The 16,141-nt window shown below is 53.2% G+C and overlaps 1 protein-coding gene and 1 long non-coding RNA gene across 3 annotated transcripts in view; one reads left to right on the top strand and one right to left on the bottom strand.

Annotated features, from left to right (window-relative positions):
* The window catches only part of LOC128334850 (uncharacterized), a 166,144-nt gene that overhangs the window by 522 nt on the left and 149,481 nt on the right, over positions 1–16,141 (bottom strand). Inside the window, exons 7-8 of the long non-coding RNA XR_008311417.1 lie at positions 2,837–2,966; positions 2,071–2,157 (exon numbers count right to left, since the gene is read on the bottom strand). This is a non-coding gene — a long non-coding RNA (uncharacterized LOC128334850). The remainder of the gene's footprint in view (positions 1–2,070; positions 2,158–2,836; positions 2,967–16,141) is intronic.
* On the top strand, positions 10,976–15,318 carry FOXB1 (forkhead box B1). 2 transcript variants are annotated; one of them, XM_053272252.1, is made up of 2 exons: positions 10,976–11,334; positions 12,444–15,318. In XM_053272252.1, exon 2 carries the CDS (start codon positions 12,464–12,466, stop codon positions 13,454–13,456), a length of 993 nt encoding a protein of 330 aa, XP_053128227.1. In that variant the 5' UTR covers positions 10,976–11,334; positions 12,444–12,463; the 3' UTR covers positions 13,457–15,318. The 2 variants fall into 2 exon arrangements, with proteins under 2 accessions (XP_053128227.1, XP_053128228.1); XM_053272253.1 differs by lacking the exon at positions 10,976–11,334 and adding an exon at positions 11,689–11,753.

The raw sequence follows: 16,141 nt of genomic DNA, 5'->3' as shown, positions 1-16,141 counted from the left end.
CGCACAAAACCCTTTTCTGGGTGGTACCTCACAGAAGTTGCTTCAGTTTTGACAATGCTGTTTAGCTATCATTTGCTATTTTGAATGAATGGGCGCAATCCTCCTTTTTACAACATTTGTTTCCTATTATGGAGAAGTGCAGCAGTTGAGGGCAGACATGTGAAAGTGACTGTTTGATTCTCCTTTTTCTTCCCCCTGACCCGGCCTTTGTCCCTCCTCACCCTGGGAATGTCACGCCTCACTACTTCACTTTCAGATGCTCTGCAAAGTGGCTTTGTTGGGCCCTTTTTAGACATACACGAAATTGTTCTCCTTCCCCCTGCTGTAAAAGATACTTCAGATTGGGGACTCGGTTCAGAAGTGCAATGCAATTTGGCTTAGTCTCAACCTTTGTTCGGCTTGTACAAATGACCAAGCACTGCACACATTATACAGTCGATCAGCTGCTGCCTGAACACCAGAGTTAGGAGCTGGGAGAAAAGGCGAGTTAATCCCCCTCAGGGCTAAGGTGGCATTTGCAATATTTCCTACAAAGCGGGGAGGGAGACGAGAGGGTGGACTGGAAAAGCAACACTAATTTAATTTTTTCAAAAATCACCCCCCCCTTCAAAAAAATGCCACGGATCATTAGCCGTATTCCCGAGGAAACAGTAGACAAATATTCTGGGAAAACTGCGATCTTATGTGCATTTACTTGGGAATAAGCCCCTTTGAAGTCAGTAGGATTTACTTCTGAGTAAACACGGGGATCGGCCAGGCAGCATATGTCCCAAACCATACAAGGTGAAAAAGGAAGAACTCCCCTCATCCCCGCTCTTAAGCAACTGCCTCTAAAAAAAACCAAGCAAATGGGTTAAGAACCGGATCGAGAACCAGGAAAGAGAAAAGACCTCGTTTTAACGTCAAGATGTATTTGTGCGAAGTTAGGAACACTCCAGGTGATGCAGCTTGGAGAGTGCCGAAAGAGGCACTGTGGGTGAGAAACTGATGGAGGACGCCTGGCGACGGCATGGAACGCTGAGCTCTCCTCCGTTCTAAGGTCTCCTTGGCGACAGCGGAGCATCTTGGTTACGGAGGACCAACTTCTCAGGCGCTGCTGTCATCATCAGCCGGGCGGTCCTGATCCACAGGGACAAATAGGCTTGATTCCAAAGCTCTGCCGAACCCTTAACTCTTTGTGCTCTGCCTCTAAATGACTCAGGATTGAGTCCTGTTCTGCCTCAATAAAGGCTAGACACTTCCTCGAAAGTAAGGCTGCAAGCCGAATTGCAAACTGAGACAGAAATAAGCCCAGTTTAAAGACTTCGGAATAAGCATTCTTAAGATTGCATTGAACATCCTAATGGAAGTCGGCGAGATTCACTCCCGAGTAAGCAAGGCTAGGGATCGGGCTAACTGCAGGCAAGGTGAAAAGTCGATACATCACTCCTCCTTCCTCAGAAATAAGCCAGACAGAATCAACGCATTACAGCCACCTGCTCCATTTTATGTTAATTCGACTGACGCGTTTTGGAAGACAGGACAGCTCAGCAGAATTGGGGCCTTAAATCGGGGCTGAGAAGTGAGAAGCAGGAGCAGAGCCCTGTAAAGGAAACTCACGGTCGCACACATGGCATTTTTAACAAGGCACCAACGGGTCAGAAGCAGGAAATAACTGTCCCCTTCAATTATGTGAGAACAACCTTGCTAATCTTCAAGGTGCCATGGGACTTCTTCTTTGTGTGTCAATTAACCCTTATTTATTTAAGCTAGCCCTTCTTGTTTGAGATCAGCCGTGCCCACCCAAACGCCCAAAGCTATAATAAACCTTGTTTCTAGTCCATATGCAATCCTATGCATGTTTCGCTCTCTCTATCCGTTCAGTCGTGTCCGACTCTCGGTCACTCTATGGATCACTGCACTCCATGCCGTCCTATCTCGTACAGCTTCCTTTAATTCATGTTTACTCAGAAGTAAATCCACAGCTTTCACTAAGACTGACTCCCAAGTAATTGTAGATGGGATCTCAGCCCTGATTTCTTTTCCCATTACCCCTTTCATTCTATATAATTAAATATATGTCGTCCTTACTTTCAAGGATGTGATTACATATAAAATGTGTCAGTCGCCTTTTTTCTCCCGAGGCACCTGAGGCGGTGTATGCTATTAAAGAAATCCCTGCAATGCAAATAAGATTAGTGTAAATGTAATGCGGCAGCTCATTATCTGCTCGTAAGGTGAACATTGAAGACCCCACCCCACGTGACTGACAAACCAAAATATCACGGACGTTTATCTTGATGGTGGAGGTTTTCATAACCGCTTCAGCTTCACACATTTTCAAGCGAGTCCGTTCACACGTTCAGTTGTCAACGCACAGCTACACGTGCACCGAAGTCGGGTGAATTAACGAGTTAAGCCTTGAGCAGCCATTGCACAGACTCGTGTCTTCTCACAGCGGTGGAACTGATCCTTTGCAAGGAACAGGCACAACGACTGCATGCAGAACATCCCTTCACTTGCCCCTTCGCACAACCGGACCCAGTCCTGCGTCCTTTGGTGTCAAAGGGGACCAGGAAGAAAAGTCTGGATTCCCACTCCACCCCGCAATAACTTGCTTTCTTGCAAACATGATTCAATGTAGGACTTGGAAGCAGTCCTATATTCAGAGGAAGGCTCCATTCCCCACCCCACCCCCAAATAAATCTTGCGAGCCCCTGTGGTCCGAATTCCCAGCCTAGGCTACATTCTCCCACAGTCCTGGACTCCAGTCTTCAACTCTCCATCACCTTCCGAGGAGAACAAACCTGCACACGTATATTGGGCACGATACCCTGTCGTATGCAATGGGACTTACTTCCAGGTAACACGCAAAGGATCGAGCTGGTGCCCGCTACCGCCTCTCATACTGGCGAGGCAAGAAAGATCTGGTGATTTTGTAGGTTTTTCGCATCTTGCTGTGGCAGATCTCGCTGCAGCTGCAGACACTGGTAATAGGTGGCAGAGAAGATATTAAAGTGCTTAAAGACGACAGTTTCCACCAACACGGTTTACTCAATGGACTTTTGCCGGACTAATTCAAAAGGAGCAGGATAAAAATGTCATCCATCAATCAGAGAGTTTTCAGGCTGAAATCCTATCCACACTTGCTTGGAAGGAAGGAGGTCCAATTACTTCCAAGTAAGCATGTAGAGGATCTAGCTTTTAGGCTGATGCTGTGCATCCGTGCCGCAAGCCCCACTGAATTCAATGGGGCTTAAGTGCACAGACTGCAGCTTTACCAAGCCCCATTCAATAAAGTGGGATTTGTTCCCGAATAAATATGCATTGGATCGGGCTGCACGTTCCTCACAATCGCGTAGGGAAAAGCAAAGCGTGTACGCATGCCTGAGTTCATTTTAAGGAACAACCCTGTGGAAAGTTCTGCCGCGAGTGATTGCTGCAGGAGCATTACTGTATTCATTGGCGTTTACTCACAAGTAAACGTGCCTAGTGTTGCAGAGGTGCAGCCAATACATATTCACTCAAGAGTAAACATGCACGTTCCCCACGAGACAGAATGCAGAAACTTCCAGGGGATTTCCCCCAGCTAACCAAATTCAAATTAGGGTTACGGTTGCAAAATCCTACTCACAGGAAATGAGCTCACTGGGGCTTACTTCCAAGTAAACCGGCATAGGATCTGGCTGCTGGGCTGCGGTTCTCTGCGCACGTGCATCGGGATCCTTACTCCGAAGTAAGCCCCACTGAGCTCAGTATAAGTGGTGTGGGATCCTTACTTCCGAGTAAGGATCCCGAAGCAGGTGTGCCGAGCAGCCCAGCCGCAAAGCGTGTGTTGGATCGCAGCCACAACCTGCAGCCTCTCTTTTTGTGTTATAATTGCAAATATCGGATTTCAGCAGAAGAGTTTTTTAATTGACCGCGGACAGTCTCTTTGAGCGCTGAATAGGCGACGGGAACAGACTTCTTTCCAAACAAGGGACGGGGGGGGGGGGTGGCCGCGGGGGGAGCCTAAGTAGCTTCACGCCACCAAAGTGGCAGATTTGGCGAAAGAATGCCGGGCGGGACAAAGCAGACCGCCCACCGCCCCCGCCCCCGCCCTGCCTTTAAAGTCCCGAGTTCCCAGAGGCGGCCAGATCGCTTTGGCAAACTGCGCCACGCCAGCGCCGGCACCAGAACGCAGATGCCGTCCCCAAACAGAGACTCAGCACCGCAAGTTTAAGACAGAACCGCAAAATCGAGGCAGGGTCCTCCTCTCGCTTGCCCGCGGTTCATAAAGCCCCTTCCCCTCCCCGGGAAAACAGCGTTTCAGAGAGCAGGGTTATTGTCACCGGCCGCCTAGGAGACCTTAAGAAGCTGGTACATCCCGGCCCCCTTCAGCACCCCCCGTCCCCTTCAACCGCCTTCCCACCGATTTGTAAATATTAACAAGCTGGTGTGAGCTTTTCTTTCCGAAAGGGCGAAGTTGCGGCGCCTTTGCGTGTGTGTGTAATCCTTGCAAAAGTTGGAGGCAAAAGTTCACCCCGAGCGACGCACCTGCGCGCAAAGACGCATCCCCAAAATCAATATTGTGCTGTTGTCACTTTGTCCTCGCCTCCCCCCCTCCCCACCCCTCGCCGCAACAGTCACTGGAGCGAATTGTGGATTTATGGAGGGAAAATTAGCATAAATTATTGCCAAATCTGGAAAACGTGTGTGGTCTGGCTTGTGGGAAAGTGGGCTTATAGCGAACTCTCCATGCAGAAAGGTGGTCCATGGGCGGCCTCCGCCGAGCGCCTTGAATACCTCTCGCACCCAATGGATTTCCATCGGATATAATTGACTTATGTGAGTTTTTATACAGTTTTCCCAACTCTGTCCCTGAGCTCCTTATTTGAATAAGGGTTCTCCCCCCACCCCCGGAAAAAAAAAGTCTATTTGTTTTGATTTCCTACATAAAGGGCGCCGGCTTGCGATTTTTTTTCCCCGGCTTGCGATTTTTTTCATCCCACAATCCACACACACCCAGACCAACTGCTGGTCCGGGGCGGGGGGGGGGCGGGATACAGGTTGAGGCTTAAAGATCCAGATTTAAACCTCTTGTTGGAAAGGCTGCGTTTGAGGAAGAAGCACTACACATTCCAAATAAGGATTTTAGGAAGGGGGGGCGAGGTCAGAAAAGACCTACCTCAGTGTATACAGGAGGGAAACGATCCCTTTCTATGCCGATTCACAAAACCTCAAGCCTATGTGTGTTTACTCGTAAGTAAGTCCTACTGCGTGCGATGGGGCTTACTTTCCAAGACAATGTGCTGAGCACTGTTTATGTTTTATTCTTACTTGGAATAAGTACCAATGGAATCGGTGGGATTTACTCCCGAGTAAGCATGTTAGACTAGGAAGACTTATTTCCAGTGGAAATTCCTTATTTGTGCGCAGGATCGCCAGTCTGCTCAGGAGCCTACGCAGGTTTACTCGGGAGTCAGTCCCACCGACTTCCCTTCGGACTTCCTGGTCTCACCTAAATTGTTGACAGTTTGTAAGGAGGGGCGTCCCCCATCGCCCCCCCCCCCCAAATGAGCATCAGCTTGTAAATCTGGTTTGCAGGCAACATATTTAGAGATTGCCAATGTATGTTTTATTTGCTTTTACTTTGTTTAAACTATTAGGACAAGGAACAAACAGCCAGTGGATTTATGGCAATAGGATGAATGTTTCTTTATCACAGCGCATCGCCGGCTATGCTCTTTCTAAAAGGGCCTGGGTGGGTTGGCTTAAATTGTTTGTGGATCGCGATGTTTTCTTCAACGGGAACCACCAACCACAGGAGAGAGGGTTTCTGGAGGAGGATGCGTAAAGCCCGATCCTAGACATGTTTACTCAGAAGTAAGTCCTACCGTATTCAAAAGGGATTACCGGTACTGCTAAGTAGAGTGCATAGGGATGAGTCTTAATACCTTGTACAGATGGACTGTTTTCCGTTCATCATCGAACTAATTAGCTTCCATAAATGTTCCCCACCACCACCCACCCAAAAGACGATTTCAGACACTGGCTGCAGTCTGCTGGGAAACCCTCCTCCATCAACATCTTCACCCCATTCCGACCGCTGATTTTTCCTGATACTGGGCGGGTGATAGATCCCCACATGAACAAGGATTGCCCGCCCGCCCCCCGCCGCATCCCACCCAAGCAACAAAACTCTCAAGCTTTACAAGAGAAGAGAGAGGAAGCAGACATTTGAAGGGGGGGGTTGTAAACTGTGAAACAAAATAACCCTTTGCCTGAGCATGGGGTTCTCCTCCGTGCCTTTGGTGCGGTGTCTCCAACAGTCTCTGGTGGCTACGCAAACAGGACATGAAGATGGAGACTTTGCTTGTCCCCAGCACCTGACGTTCAAAGGTATACTGCCTTTGTCCATGGAAGCTCCGTCTAACTAGCATGGGTAAGGGCGGTGGATAGAAGGGCTGACCTCTTAGTTCCAGATGGAATCAGGAACACCCATCTTTCCGCCAGCCTTGAACCCAGAACACGTTTTACAAAAGGATGGTGTGTGCCTGTCTTTTAATTGGCACGTGTAAAAGCCCCTTTCCCACGGTTGCCTCGCTGGCGGGTTAACCGAACAGCCGGTGCGTCCGGTCCTTTGGAACCGTTCCTCTTTGGAACAGCGCATCCTCGCAAGATGCTTCCCAAGGAGGACCGCTGAGTTTCCTTCATTAGTCTTGGGAAACCATTTGTGCCTAATCGGGACCCTGAATTCGAGGAAGGGGGGGATATTAAGCTACCGCTGCAGACGCATCCCCGGACGCGGAGGGGCCATAAACTCCAATATACACAGCCGTCCAAATTGTGGTGTTAAGCCGCTAGCCCAGAAGCTCCCTTTCCAACGGCAGATTAAGGACCCGCAGAGAAAGCATCTTAGAAGTTGCTGCCGTTGCGCAGAGAATCTTTTCTCCCTCCACGCCCCCCCCCCGCTTTATTTTTGCTGAATTAAGAAGGTGACATTCTTCTCCTCTTCAAGTACTTCTGTTAATATTGGAAAACGTGCCCTTGCATTTCAAGCGTCCGCGCTCAGGCGCCGTAGCCATTTCAATATTAATGAAATTGTTTAATCTCCTAAATTCGTCGTGTTTAAGTTACGTTTTGGTGCGTTATTGACCAGCAACGAAAATGTGGTTAATGGGCTGTGTGTGTGTTAAAAGAAAAGGGGGGAAAGAGACAAAGTTTACCAGCAAATGACCCGACTTCGACCTAATTTCTTTGGGGATGGGGAGCGCAGCCCGAGCCTAGGGGTGTTTACTTGGGAGTAAGCCCACTCATGGGGTTGACTTCCCCCAAGTAATTGTGTCTAGGAGTGCAACCGTGCAGCCCGAGCCTAGGCATGTTTACTCGGGAGTAATGAGGGTGACTCCCAACGAAGGGTGCCTGGTTAAAGCTGTGCAGCCTCATCTTTACTCGCAAGTCGCACCACACAGTTCAATGGTGCTTACTCCCAAGTAAGTGCGTATAGGATTGCATCCTTACGAGGTGCAAAGATAGAGGTGAAGAAAGAAACAGAAAATCTCCTTCTGTTTAAATATCAGTTCGCTTCCTATAACCGGGACACAATTCGTAGTCAGTTCTCCCTTCCCAGGATAGTAGGTCCTAATTCGGATTGCTTTCCCACCTAACCCAGAGTTGCCTTGCTGGGTCTGGTCTATTGACCATGGAGCTGAGCATCTTTTCTCGCTGCGGCAGCTAATCGGCCAAGGGGAAGTTTACAAGAATAGCAACGATCAAACAAGCAGTCTCCGGCGTCTTTTCTATGGACCATTCTGAACCAAGAAGCTGCACCCCCGTTCCATTCTGCCCCGCCACTTACTCACTAGGTGGTCTTAGGCAAGAAGCCATCTTTCTCTCCTCATTTGCAGTTGGGGATAAGAATTCCTTTTGTTATGGTCATTTGCTGTGGTGACCAATACACCATCATGTGGCAAGAAGTTCCACAGAACCATTATTTGCTGTGTGTGTCCGCATATCTTAAATCTGTCAGTTGCGTGTGGGGTTGAGCGGAGAGGGTGGGCCAATCCTTCCAGTCAGTGGTTTCCAGTTTTGAAATGTCTGCCCCCAACACAGGTTGTAATAATCAGCTGTGGATTTTTTTGGTTAATTGTATTTTGAAAGCAAATCATCCCGCCACCCCCATTCACACTCTTCTGAGCACTTTACGAACTACATGCCTGTTGCATTTCCTCTTCAGAATTTTTTTTAACTTGTTTATAATCCTATGTACAAAAGCCCACAATGAACTTGCAACTGACCCACCTTACGGGGCTGTTGTACGGGGGACAACCTATTCGAACCTCTTCACTGTCAAGGCTACACAAATCGTCATTATTCCTAGGAAGCGTGTCTGAGGGCGGGGATGGGGGTAACCCCCCACCCCATCTTTTTAATTTCCCTTTTTGGTGTACTTTCCCAGGTATACCTGTACCATAGTATCATATCATAGTATCCCTGTACCATAGTATCATCTTGAATTCTTTTTAGGCCAATTCGGTTTGGCACCATTAGTTTTGTCGTCCTAAGCTGCTCGGAGAAGAACTTTGGCCCGGGAACGACGAAGTCCTGAATCCGTTTCGAGGCAGAGCGACCGCCTCTTCCCTAAAGGTGTGCCCTCCCCCAGTTCAGACCTGGCGTTCACCTTTCCCTGCCGCTGTCTGTGAGTAGACCGAATAGCCCTTGTAAAGAACCAGCGGGGTCAAACCAGACACCGCTGTCTCTGGTTACTGGCAGCCTCTTGTTCACATCCCGCCCCGCCGTTAAGCTCTACCTGACGAATGACCGTCCTGTAGCAGTGCAGCGTTCCTTAAGAATGTGGCGGCGGCTGGATGGGATATGTAGTCAATTCCTGACAAGGTCTCGCAAGGGTCGCTTTTACCAATGGGGCTCCCCTCTCCCTCCCCAGCACTTCACTGGGCGAACGTCCATCTGGGCCACCCTGTCCTACCAGCTGGCTGCTAACTGGTGTCAAGAGGCGAACAACCAACCTCCTAGATAATCCTAAAGAAGTCCTTGTTATTTAGCTGTCACGACCCCTTTTCTTTTCCCCCATGAGGACCAGAACATTGGCGAATGTCACCAAATCGGCTTTGGAGAGTCCCTGATAAGCCGAAATACTCCGGTGTTACGCAGCAGCAAACCCGGGTTTGCCACTGTGTGTGCACCAACAATCCCAAATTTCTGATGGGTGGACTTGCATAATACACGCGTCTTCGCTTCTTTGTCCACATACACAGGTCACATTTTAAGTGTAGATTTTTTTAAAAAAATCTTAAAACGTAATGTGTGAAACGACCTTTTCACAGGTAATGTGTGAAACGACTAATGGACGTCGGCGAGACCCAGTTCCTAATCCTGATCCCGTTTGGTGGAAGTTTCATTAAAATGAACAACATTTACTTCTGCACAAGCTACCTATTGTATGCAAGGCATTTAGGATCGTGGCGCAGACCGATACTTCAGCTCAGTTTCTGCAGGGATCCCCGGGAATAGGAAACATCTTAGCTCCCAGCAAGCCAACACACACACACACACAAAAATGTCAGGATTGTTCCAGGGATAGAAACTAGAGAGACCAGTGACGACACCTTTCATCGGACCTAAAGGGCATTGTGGACCTTTTCCGCTTGCACAGAACTCTTCTTCAGCCAGGTAAGACAAGTTGCGTGGACCAAAACGCTTGGCAACAACGTTTTAAAAAACACAATCCCGACAGCAACAACTGGGCACGATTCAGCCACTTTCCCACTCATTCCCATTGAAGAGCTAGGCACAGGCTGAATTCTCTCTCATGGCAAGTGCTTCTGTTCGGCTGGATCGTGCCCGTGCCTTTTTAGGTACACTCAGAAATGTCCCTAACGTTTTAGTAGACTCCTGTTATTAAACAAACAAACAAAGATTCGGCGCTTTCATCTCCTCCCTCCCATCGAGAGGACAAATTATGAAGAGAGCAGGGGAAGCAACCCGCAGTCGCCCAGGCGAGTGAGCTCTGGTCCATCAGGAAAGAAAAGTCCCGCTCCTTCGGCAAGAATCTCGCAACCCCCCCACCCCCACCCCCACGAGGTTTGGGGGGCGTCCCAGAAGAGTAACCTGAAGTCTCCAGCCCGGCGCTGCTTTTACTGCAGGTGGGGGGGGGGGCGGCTCACACGGCTGGTGGCCGCTGGATCTTGCCTGGAATCAATATTTGCACGTTTAAAGCCATCAGGGCGGGATCCCCCTCCCCAGCTAAACGCGCGTTCGGTCGGAGGCCAAAACCTGGAAGCGGCTTCAAAACAGACAAGAAAAATAGGGGAAACAACCAGCCCCCCCCCACACACACACCCGCCCACCGCGACCCCTCCTTAACTCTGCACAGCGGCTCTTCCCCTCTTTTGAATGTTTATTTGCAAGAGTCCTTAGAAACACACACGGAAGGGCCGGCCCGCAGCCGTCCGGGAGAGAGCTCCTGCGGCTGGGGAGGGAGGGGGGAGGGGGGAGGGGAGCCCCGGCCCGGGGTGGGGGGCGCGGGGCCGCCCTCCGCTCAGTCAGCCCACAATCCCCACCCGAGGACAATGCAGAACAAACGGAATCGGCCAGGCCGGCCACTTCCACCTCCAACCGCCCCCCGCCGCGCGCCCCCCTCCCCGCCGCCTCCCAGTTGCTCCATTTGTAAGTGTGAATTGCCGGCTCAGCGCCCCGCCGGGTCCGGCGAGGGGTTCGCGGGCAGAGCCGCATGCACACCCCCGGCGAACTGCCGGCCACTCACTCTCGCGCGCCCTCGCGCTCCTGCTGCTGCTGCGGCGGCGGCGGCGGCTGCCTCTCCGGCGGCGGCTGGAAGAGCTTCCCTTTGGCCCGAGGAGGGGTCCGTGTAAGCCGGAGTGCTGGAACCCGATTCTGCCTCCCCCCGCCTCCCCTCCCCTCCCCCTCCCTCCCTCCCTCCCCCGCCTCCCCTCCCCCCTCCCAAGGCGATTGTCATATGATAGCAAAGAAGTGGCACGTTAATGAAGCGCCTCGACAGGGGTCTTTTCTGCTCCTGTCACGGCATGCAACGATCAGATGGTGGGGAGGCAGGACATGGAGGAGGCGGCCGCTACTTAGCTGGGGCTGCCGCTGCTGCCGCCGCCGCCGCCGCCGAGGCGCAGAGGAGAGCGGAGCCCGGGCTCCTCCTCGCCCGGCTCCCGGGGCCGCCTGAGCCTTCCAGGGCGGCGGAACTCCCCGGCCGCCGAAGCCGCCCCCGCCGCCCGCGCCCCCTTCGGGACTCAGGACCTGGCCGGCGCGGCTCGGGGCACAAGCGGCACCCGCAGGCGCCTCGGGCGGGATCCCCGATGCGGACGCTCACTTGGCTGCAACTTTAAGGTGAGGGGGGGGGGGTCCCGCCGTCGAGGGGAGCCCGGCTTCACTTCTCCGGGGGCTCTTGGGTGGGGTGGGCCAGAGGGGCGTCTGGCAAAAAGCGGGGGGGACGAGGAGACGCGCAGCCCCGCGCCGGATCCTCGACGGCCTCGTCGGCTGAGCGCGATGTCTCGCAGGAACGGAAGAAGCGCGTCCGGCGCGCCGTGGGGTGGGGTGGGGGGCGTAGGATGCGGGAGCCGAGAAGTTTGTCGCTCTGGGATAAAGGGGAGGGGGGCATCTGTTTCTTGCGGGTGGCTGCACCTCCTTGCAGGCCAGCCTGTGGACGCGCAACCGGGTTTACTCGCAAGGAAACGTGTTAGGAGGAGGAGGAACCCTGGAGAAGAACCGGGCAGTCTTTGGCCCGCGGAAAAAGTGCAGCGCAGACGGTGGCTATTCGCTGGGATCGATTCGGTATCTGGGGGCGAGGGAGGTCAGGTCTGGACTCTGCAGGCGCTCAGAAAGCTTTCGGGGTGGTCTGTCAGGGCGAGTCTTGGGCAGGGAGGAAGGGGTGAAGCGCGCCTTTCCTGAGGCTTCCCGGGGACTCTCAACTTGTGGACGGGGAACCGCAGAAGCCGAAAACAACCCGCGGGGGCGTGTGTGAAACAGTTGCCGGGGCGGGGGACAAGGAGTCGATTATTTCGAGATTCCAAGCCTGTCTGTTGGTGTCGGCTTCCGCCGTGGGAGGTGGGGCTCTCTCGGTCTTCGCCAGATCCCGCTCCGCCTGTAAACACACCAAACTTTCGGAAAGCGGAGCGTGGGAAAAGCAGAGTCCCTCAACTCTCCCATCCTGCCGCCCGGGGCGAGGCAGAGCCGCACTGCCTGCCCAGGCTGGCCATTCGTCAGGTAGAGCGCAGCGCGAACCGCGGCGGCTGTAACCTGAGGAAAGGCCAGCCTGGGCGGGCAGCGCGGCTCTCCTCCGCCCCGGGGCTGGCAGGGTGGGGGTGGGGGGAGAGGGGCCGCCGGAGCTGCCCGGAAGCAGAAGCCGAAGCGCGGCTCCGGGCTGGCCAGAGCCCCGCCGCCGCCGCCGTCCAGCCGGCAGGCCCTAACGGCAGCCCTCTTGCCTCCGCCCGCTGCAGGTCTCCGCCCGCCCGCCACCATGCCTCGCCCGGGCCGCAACACGTACAGCGACCAGAAGCCGCCCTACTCGTACATCTCGCTGACGGCCATGGCCATCCAGAGCTCGCCGGAGAAGATGCTGCCGCTGAGCGAGATCTACAAGTTCATCATGGACCGCTTCCCCTACTACCGGGAGAACACGCAGCGCTGGCAGAACTCGCTGCGCCACAACCTCTCCTTCAACGACTGCTTCATCAAGATCCCGCGCCGGCCCGACCAGCCGGGCAAGGGCAGCTTCTGGGCGCTGCACCCCAGCTGCGGCGACATGTTCGAGAACGGCAGCTTCCTGCGGCGCCGCAAGCGCTTCAAGGTGCTCAAGGCCGACCCGCTGGCGCCCAGCAAGGCCGGCTCCGAGGCGGCGGCGGCGGCGCACTACCTGCAGCAGCAGCAGCAGCAGGCGGCCAAGCTGCGCCTCAGCGCCCTGGCGGCCGCCGCCGCCGGCGGGCCCCACCTGACCCACATGCCGCCGCCGCCGCCCTACAACCTGGCCGTGCCGCAGCCGTCGGGCTTCAAGCACCCCTTCGCCATCGAGAACATCATCGCCCGCGAGTACAAGGTGCCCGGCGGGCTGGCCTTCTCCGCCATGCAGCCCGTGCCCGCCGCCTACCCGCTGCCCACGGTGGGCGCCGCCGGCTGGCCCCACGTCTACGGCTCGGGCATGCTCGACCCGGCCACCCCCATCTCCATGGCCAGCGGCGACTACGGCGCCTACGGGGTGCCCCTCAAGCCGCTGTGCCACGGCGGGCAGACGCTGCCGGCCATCCCGGTGCCCATCAAGCCCACCCCGGCGGCCGCCGTGCCGGCCCTGCCCGCCCTGCCGGCCCCCATCCCCACCATCCTGTCGAACTCTCCGCCCTCGCTCAGCCCCACGGCGTCGTCGCAGACCGCCGCCAGCCAAAGCAGCCCCGCCACCCCCAGCGAGACGCTCACCAGCCCGGCCTCGGCCCTGCACGCCGCGGTGGCTGTTCACTGACCCCCGCCGGCGCCCGGCAGCCGCTCCGGGCGGGACGCTCTTCAGCACCGCGGACCGAGGGGAAAGGCAAGCGCCCCACCGGTCGAGCCCCTCCACCTCCGCGGCCTCTTCCTGGGCGCTTGTGCTGTCGCTCGTGTGGACGGACTTGGCTTTACTCAGTGGCACTGGGGTGTGTGTGTGTGCTCCGGAGCCAAATCACTCCCCGTTTCTCTGCCCCACCCCGCCCCAAAGGCTCCTTCCCCTCCCCAGCCTGCGTCCAAAGGTACTTCAAGCATCTGGCCACATTTCCAAGCCTGGCTGGAGAGAGGAAACGGCGTCCGCTGAGGCGCTTCTTTTCCCCGCCTTGTTTTCTCTGAGTGGATCGTGTCTCTCCTCCTCATCCCTGCCTGGGGTACTCTTTTTTTTTTTTTTTTTAATGAAATTAAATTAAACTCCTTGCAAACGGCTGCAGATGATGACCCTCCCCAGATCCTCTCTGCTCTAACACAAAACGTGTCCCACTGGCCAGCAGAGAGAAGTGCGCAGAGTTTTCCAAAATGCTGATTTCAAACTCTTTGCCTCTTGTTTGTTTTGAAGTCTGGGTGCAGGTTGGCAGGAAACGCGGCATGCACTAAATGGGCAGCAGGTTTCCCCCCGCCCAACTTGAGAAAATGCCCAAATCGCCCCAGTTCTCTGCTTGGGAAAGAGAACTCTTCCTCCTCTCGTTTAGTTTCCTCCTCCTCCTCCTTTTCCGAATCTCTCCCTCTCTCTTTCCTCTCCTTCCCTGGTATCATCTAGTGGCTGCTGCCCGGGGGAGAGCTCAGGCAGGGAAACGGCCTCCTCCCACCCCCAAGCTAGCCATGTTTAAAGTGCTCCCCAGCTTGTGTTTGAGGTTCCTATGCCTCTTGCTCGCAAGCAAATGCCGGTCCAACCCGTCGGATTTCCTTCCGAGCTGCAGATCTCTTGCAAAGCAAATCAACGAGGTTTTTCTGTTTCAAAACATGCTTAGCTTTGACAGCTTCGGGCCCATCAGGTTTCCAAAGTGATTTGAACACGACACTGTAGTGCGGATCAGAAAGCCGTCGCTCACTGACCTTCCTCCCCCCGCCCCCCCGTCACTTTTAGGAAGTCTTTTCACGCGAAAGTTGCATTTTCAAGTGGGAGAGAGAAATCAAGCAATTGGTTAAGTCTTGGGTCATTTTGAGGAGTGTCATACATATTTCTTTGCTTGGAAATATTCCCAAGTAAAGAAACCACCCGACTCTTTGCTAAGGAGTTTGCACTGCCGGCTTAGAGGAGAAGCAGAGAAAGGAATCCGGGCAGAAAGCGATGCTGTTTGTTTTCTGTTGGAACTTTACCGACAAGCGGAGAGGGGCGGGGTGGAGGGAGCTGTAAATGTTTGTGAATAGGAATGATTGCCACCTGTGTAAAATGCACTTTTGTTCCGTGTCCCCCTTTCCTAGCTGTAGGTAATTTGCTGGAATCCGCCTGTTTGTGAACTGCTTAAGTTAAAAGGAAAAGCAAAATACGATGTTGAAGCGTTCATCCGAAACTGTTAAGAAGTTTAGGGCCTGACCCGGCAGGAAGTGTTCCTGCGCAAGGCCCATTACATAAGATATTGCGCATTTCCCAGTCTGTTTCAGTGGAAAGTGTAGAAAGACTTCCCGCTGGATTGGGCCCTAACTCACTCTCTCTCTCTCTTTAAAATTTCCTGTACAGAATGAGCATGATGTTTTAAATATGGGTGTTCTTGTTCCTTCCAAGCATGCGTGTTTTCGGACAAAGGTTTGGGTTGGTTTTTTTGTTTTTTTAAAATGTCTAAGTTAAATTATGAAACTAGCCGTCCAAATAATATTTTCGCATTAAAATATGTAAATCCGGAATGGATCTTCTCAGTCGTCTTTTTGAGTTGAACGCCCGTTAATTTATGGAAAGTTAATTCGCCTGATGTCAATATTAAGAGGATCTAAACAAACGCGGGAGGGGCGGGGGCAGACCTCTCACAGGGGAACAAGAAAACTGCCTGAAGAGCCGTGGCTGCTTATAAGCAGCTTCTAATTTCTACTTAGAGTGGGATCCACATCGGTTTAAAGGCACCTCGTGAAAACGGAACGGCTTCGTTTTCACAATCATGGACGCAGATTTTCCCAGTATTTGCAATTGTAAAGATATATTTACACACGAATGAAAAGCCGTTTTACATGCGTGTTAATATCCGAGTTTCCAAATTCCCATTCACCGGTCATAGTGTGTATTGCGAGTAAACTCAAAAAAGCCAGCTTGCTTAAGAAGCTTTGAAGTTCTGGGCACAATCCTGCCAAAATTAGTCACGATTTAGGACGAAGCCCACTGACTAGGAAGTCAGACCCACTGAATTCAATGAGACTTACTTCTGAGTTAATGCGATTAGAGATTGCACTCCACGCCTCGCCCGAATCAGGGGCACTTCAGTTAGTCGTGACTAGGTCTCGCTTTTTTTCGTTTCAATGGTAATGAGTCATGACTAATTTTTGCTGGATCGTGCCCAGTTTGGCTGCATTCCTGCTCCATTAAAATCAACGGGAGTTTTGCAGTCTCAGCAGGGACAGGATGGCACCCTAATCTGGACTGTATCTGGCTCTCTCCTTTCTCTTTCTGACATAACACCAGAAACCTCCCTGGATGGGATGCAGATTCTGCCCACATCAAAACAACAGCCTAACGCAT

Source organism: Hemicordylus capensis, chromosome 10, assembly GCF_027244095.1.
Source record: "Hemicordylus capensis ecotype Gifberg chromosome 10, rHemCap1.1.pri, whole genome shotgun sequence".
Lineage (NCBI taxonomy): Eukaryota > Metazoa > Chordata > Lepidosauria > Squamata > Cordylidae > Hemicordylus > Hemicordylus capensis.
Note: the sequence above shows the minus strand (reverse complement) of the source record. Positions and strands in the feature narration are given on the sequence as shown.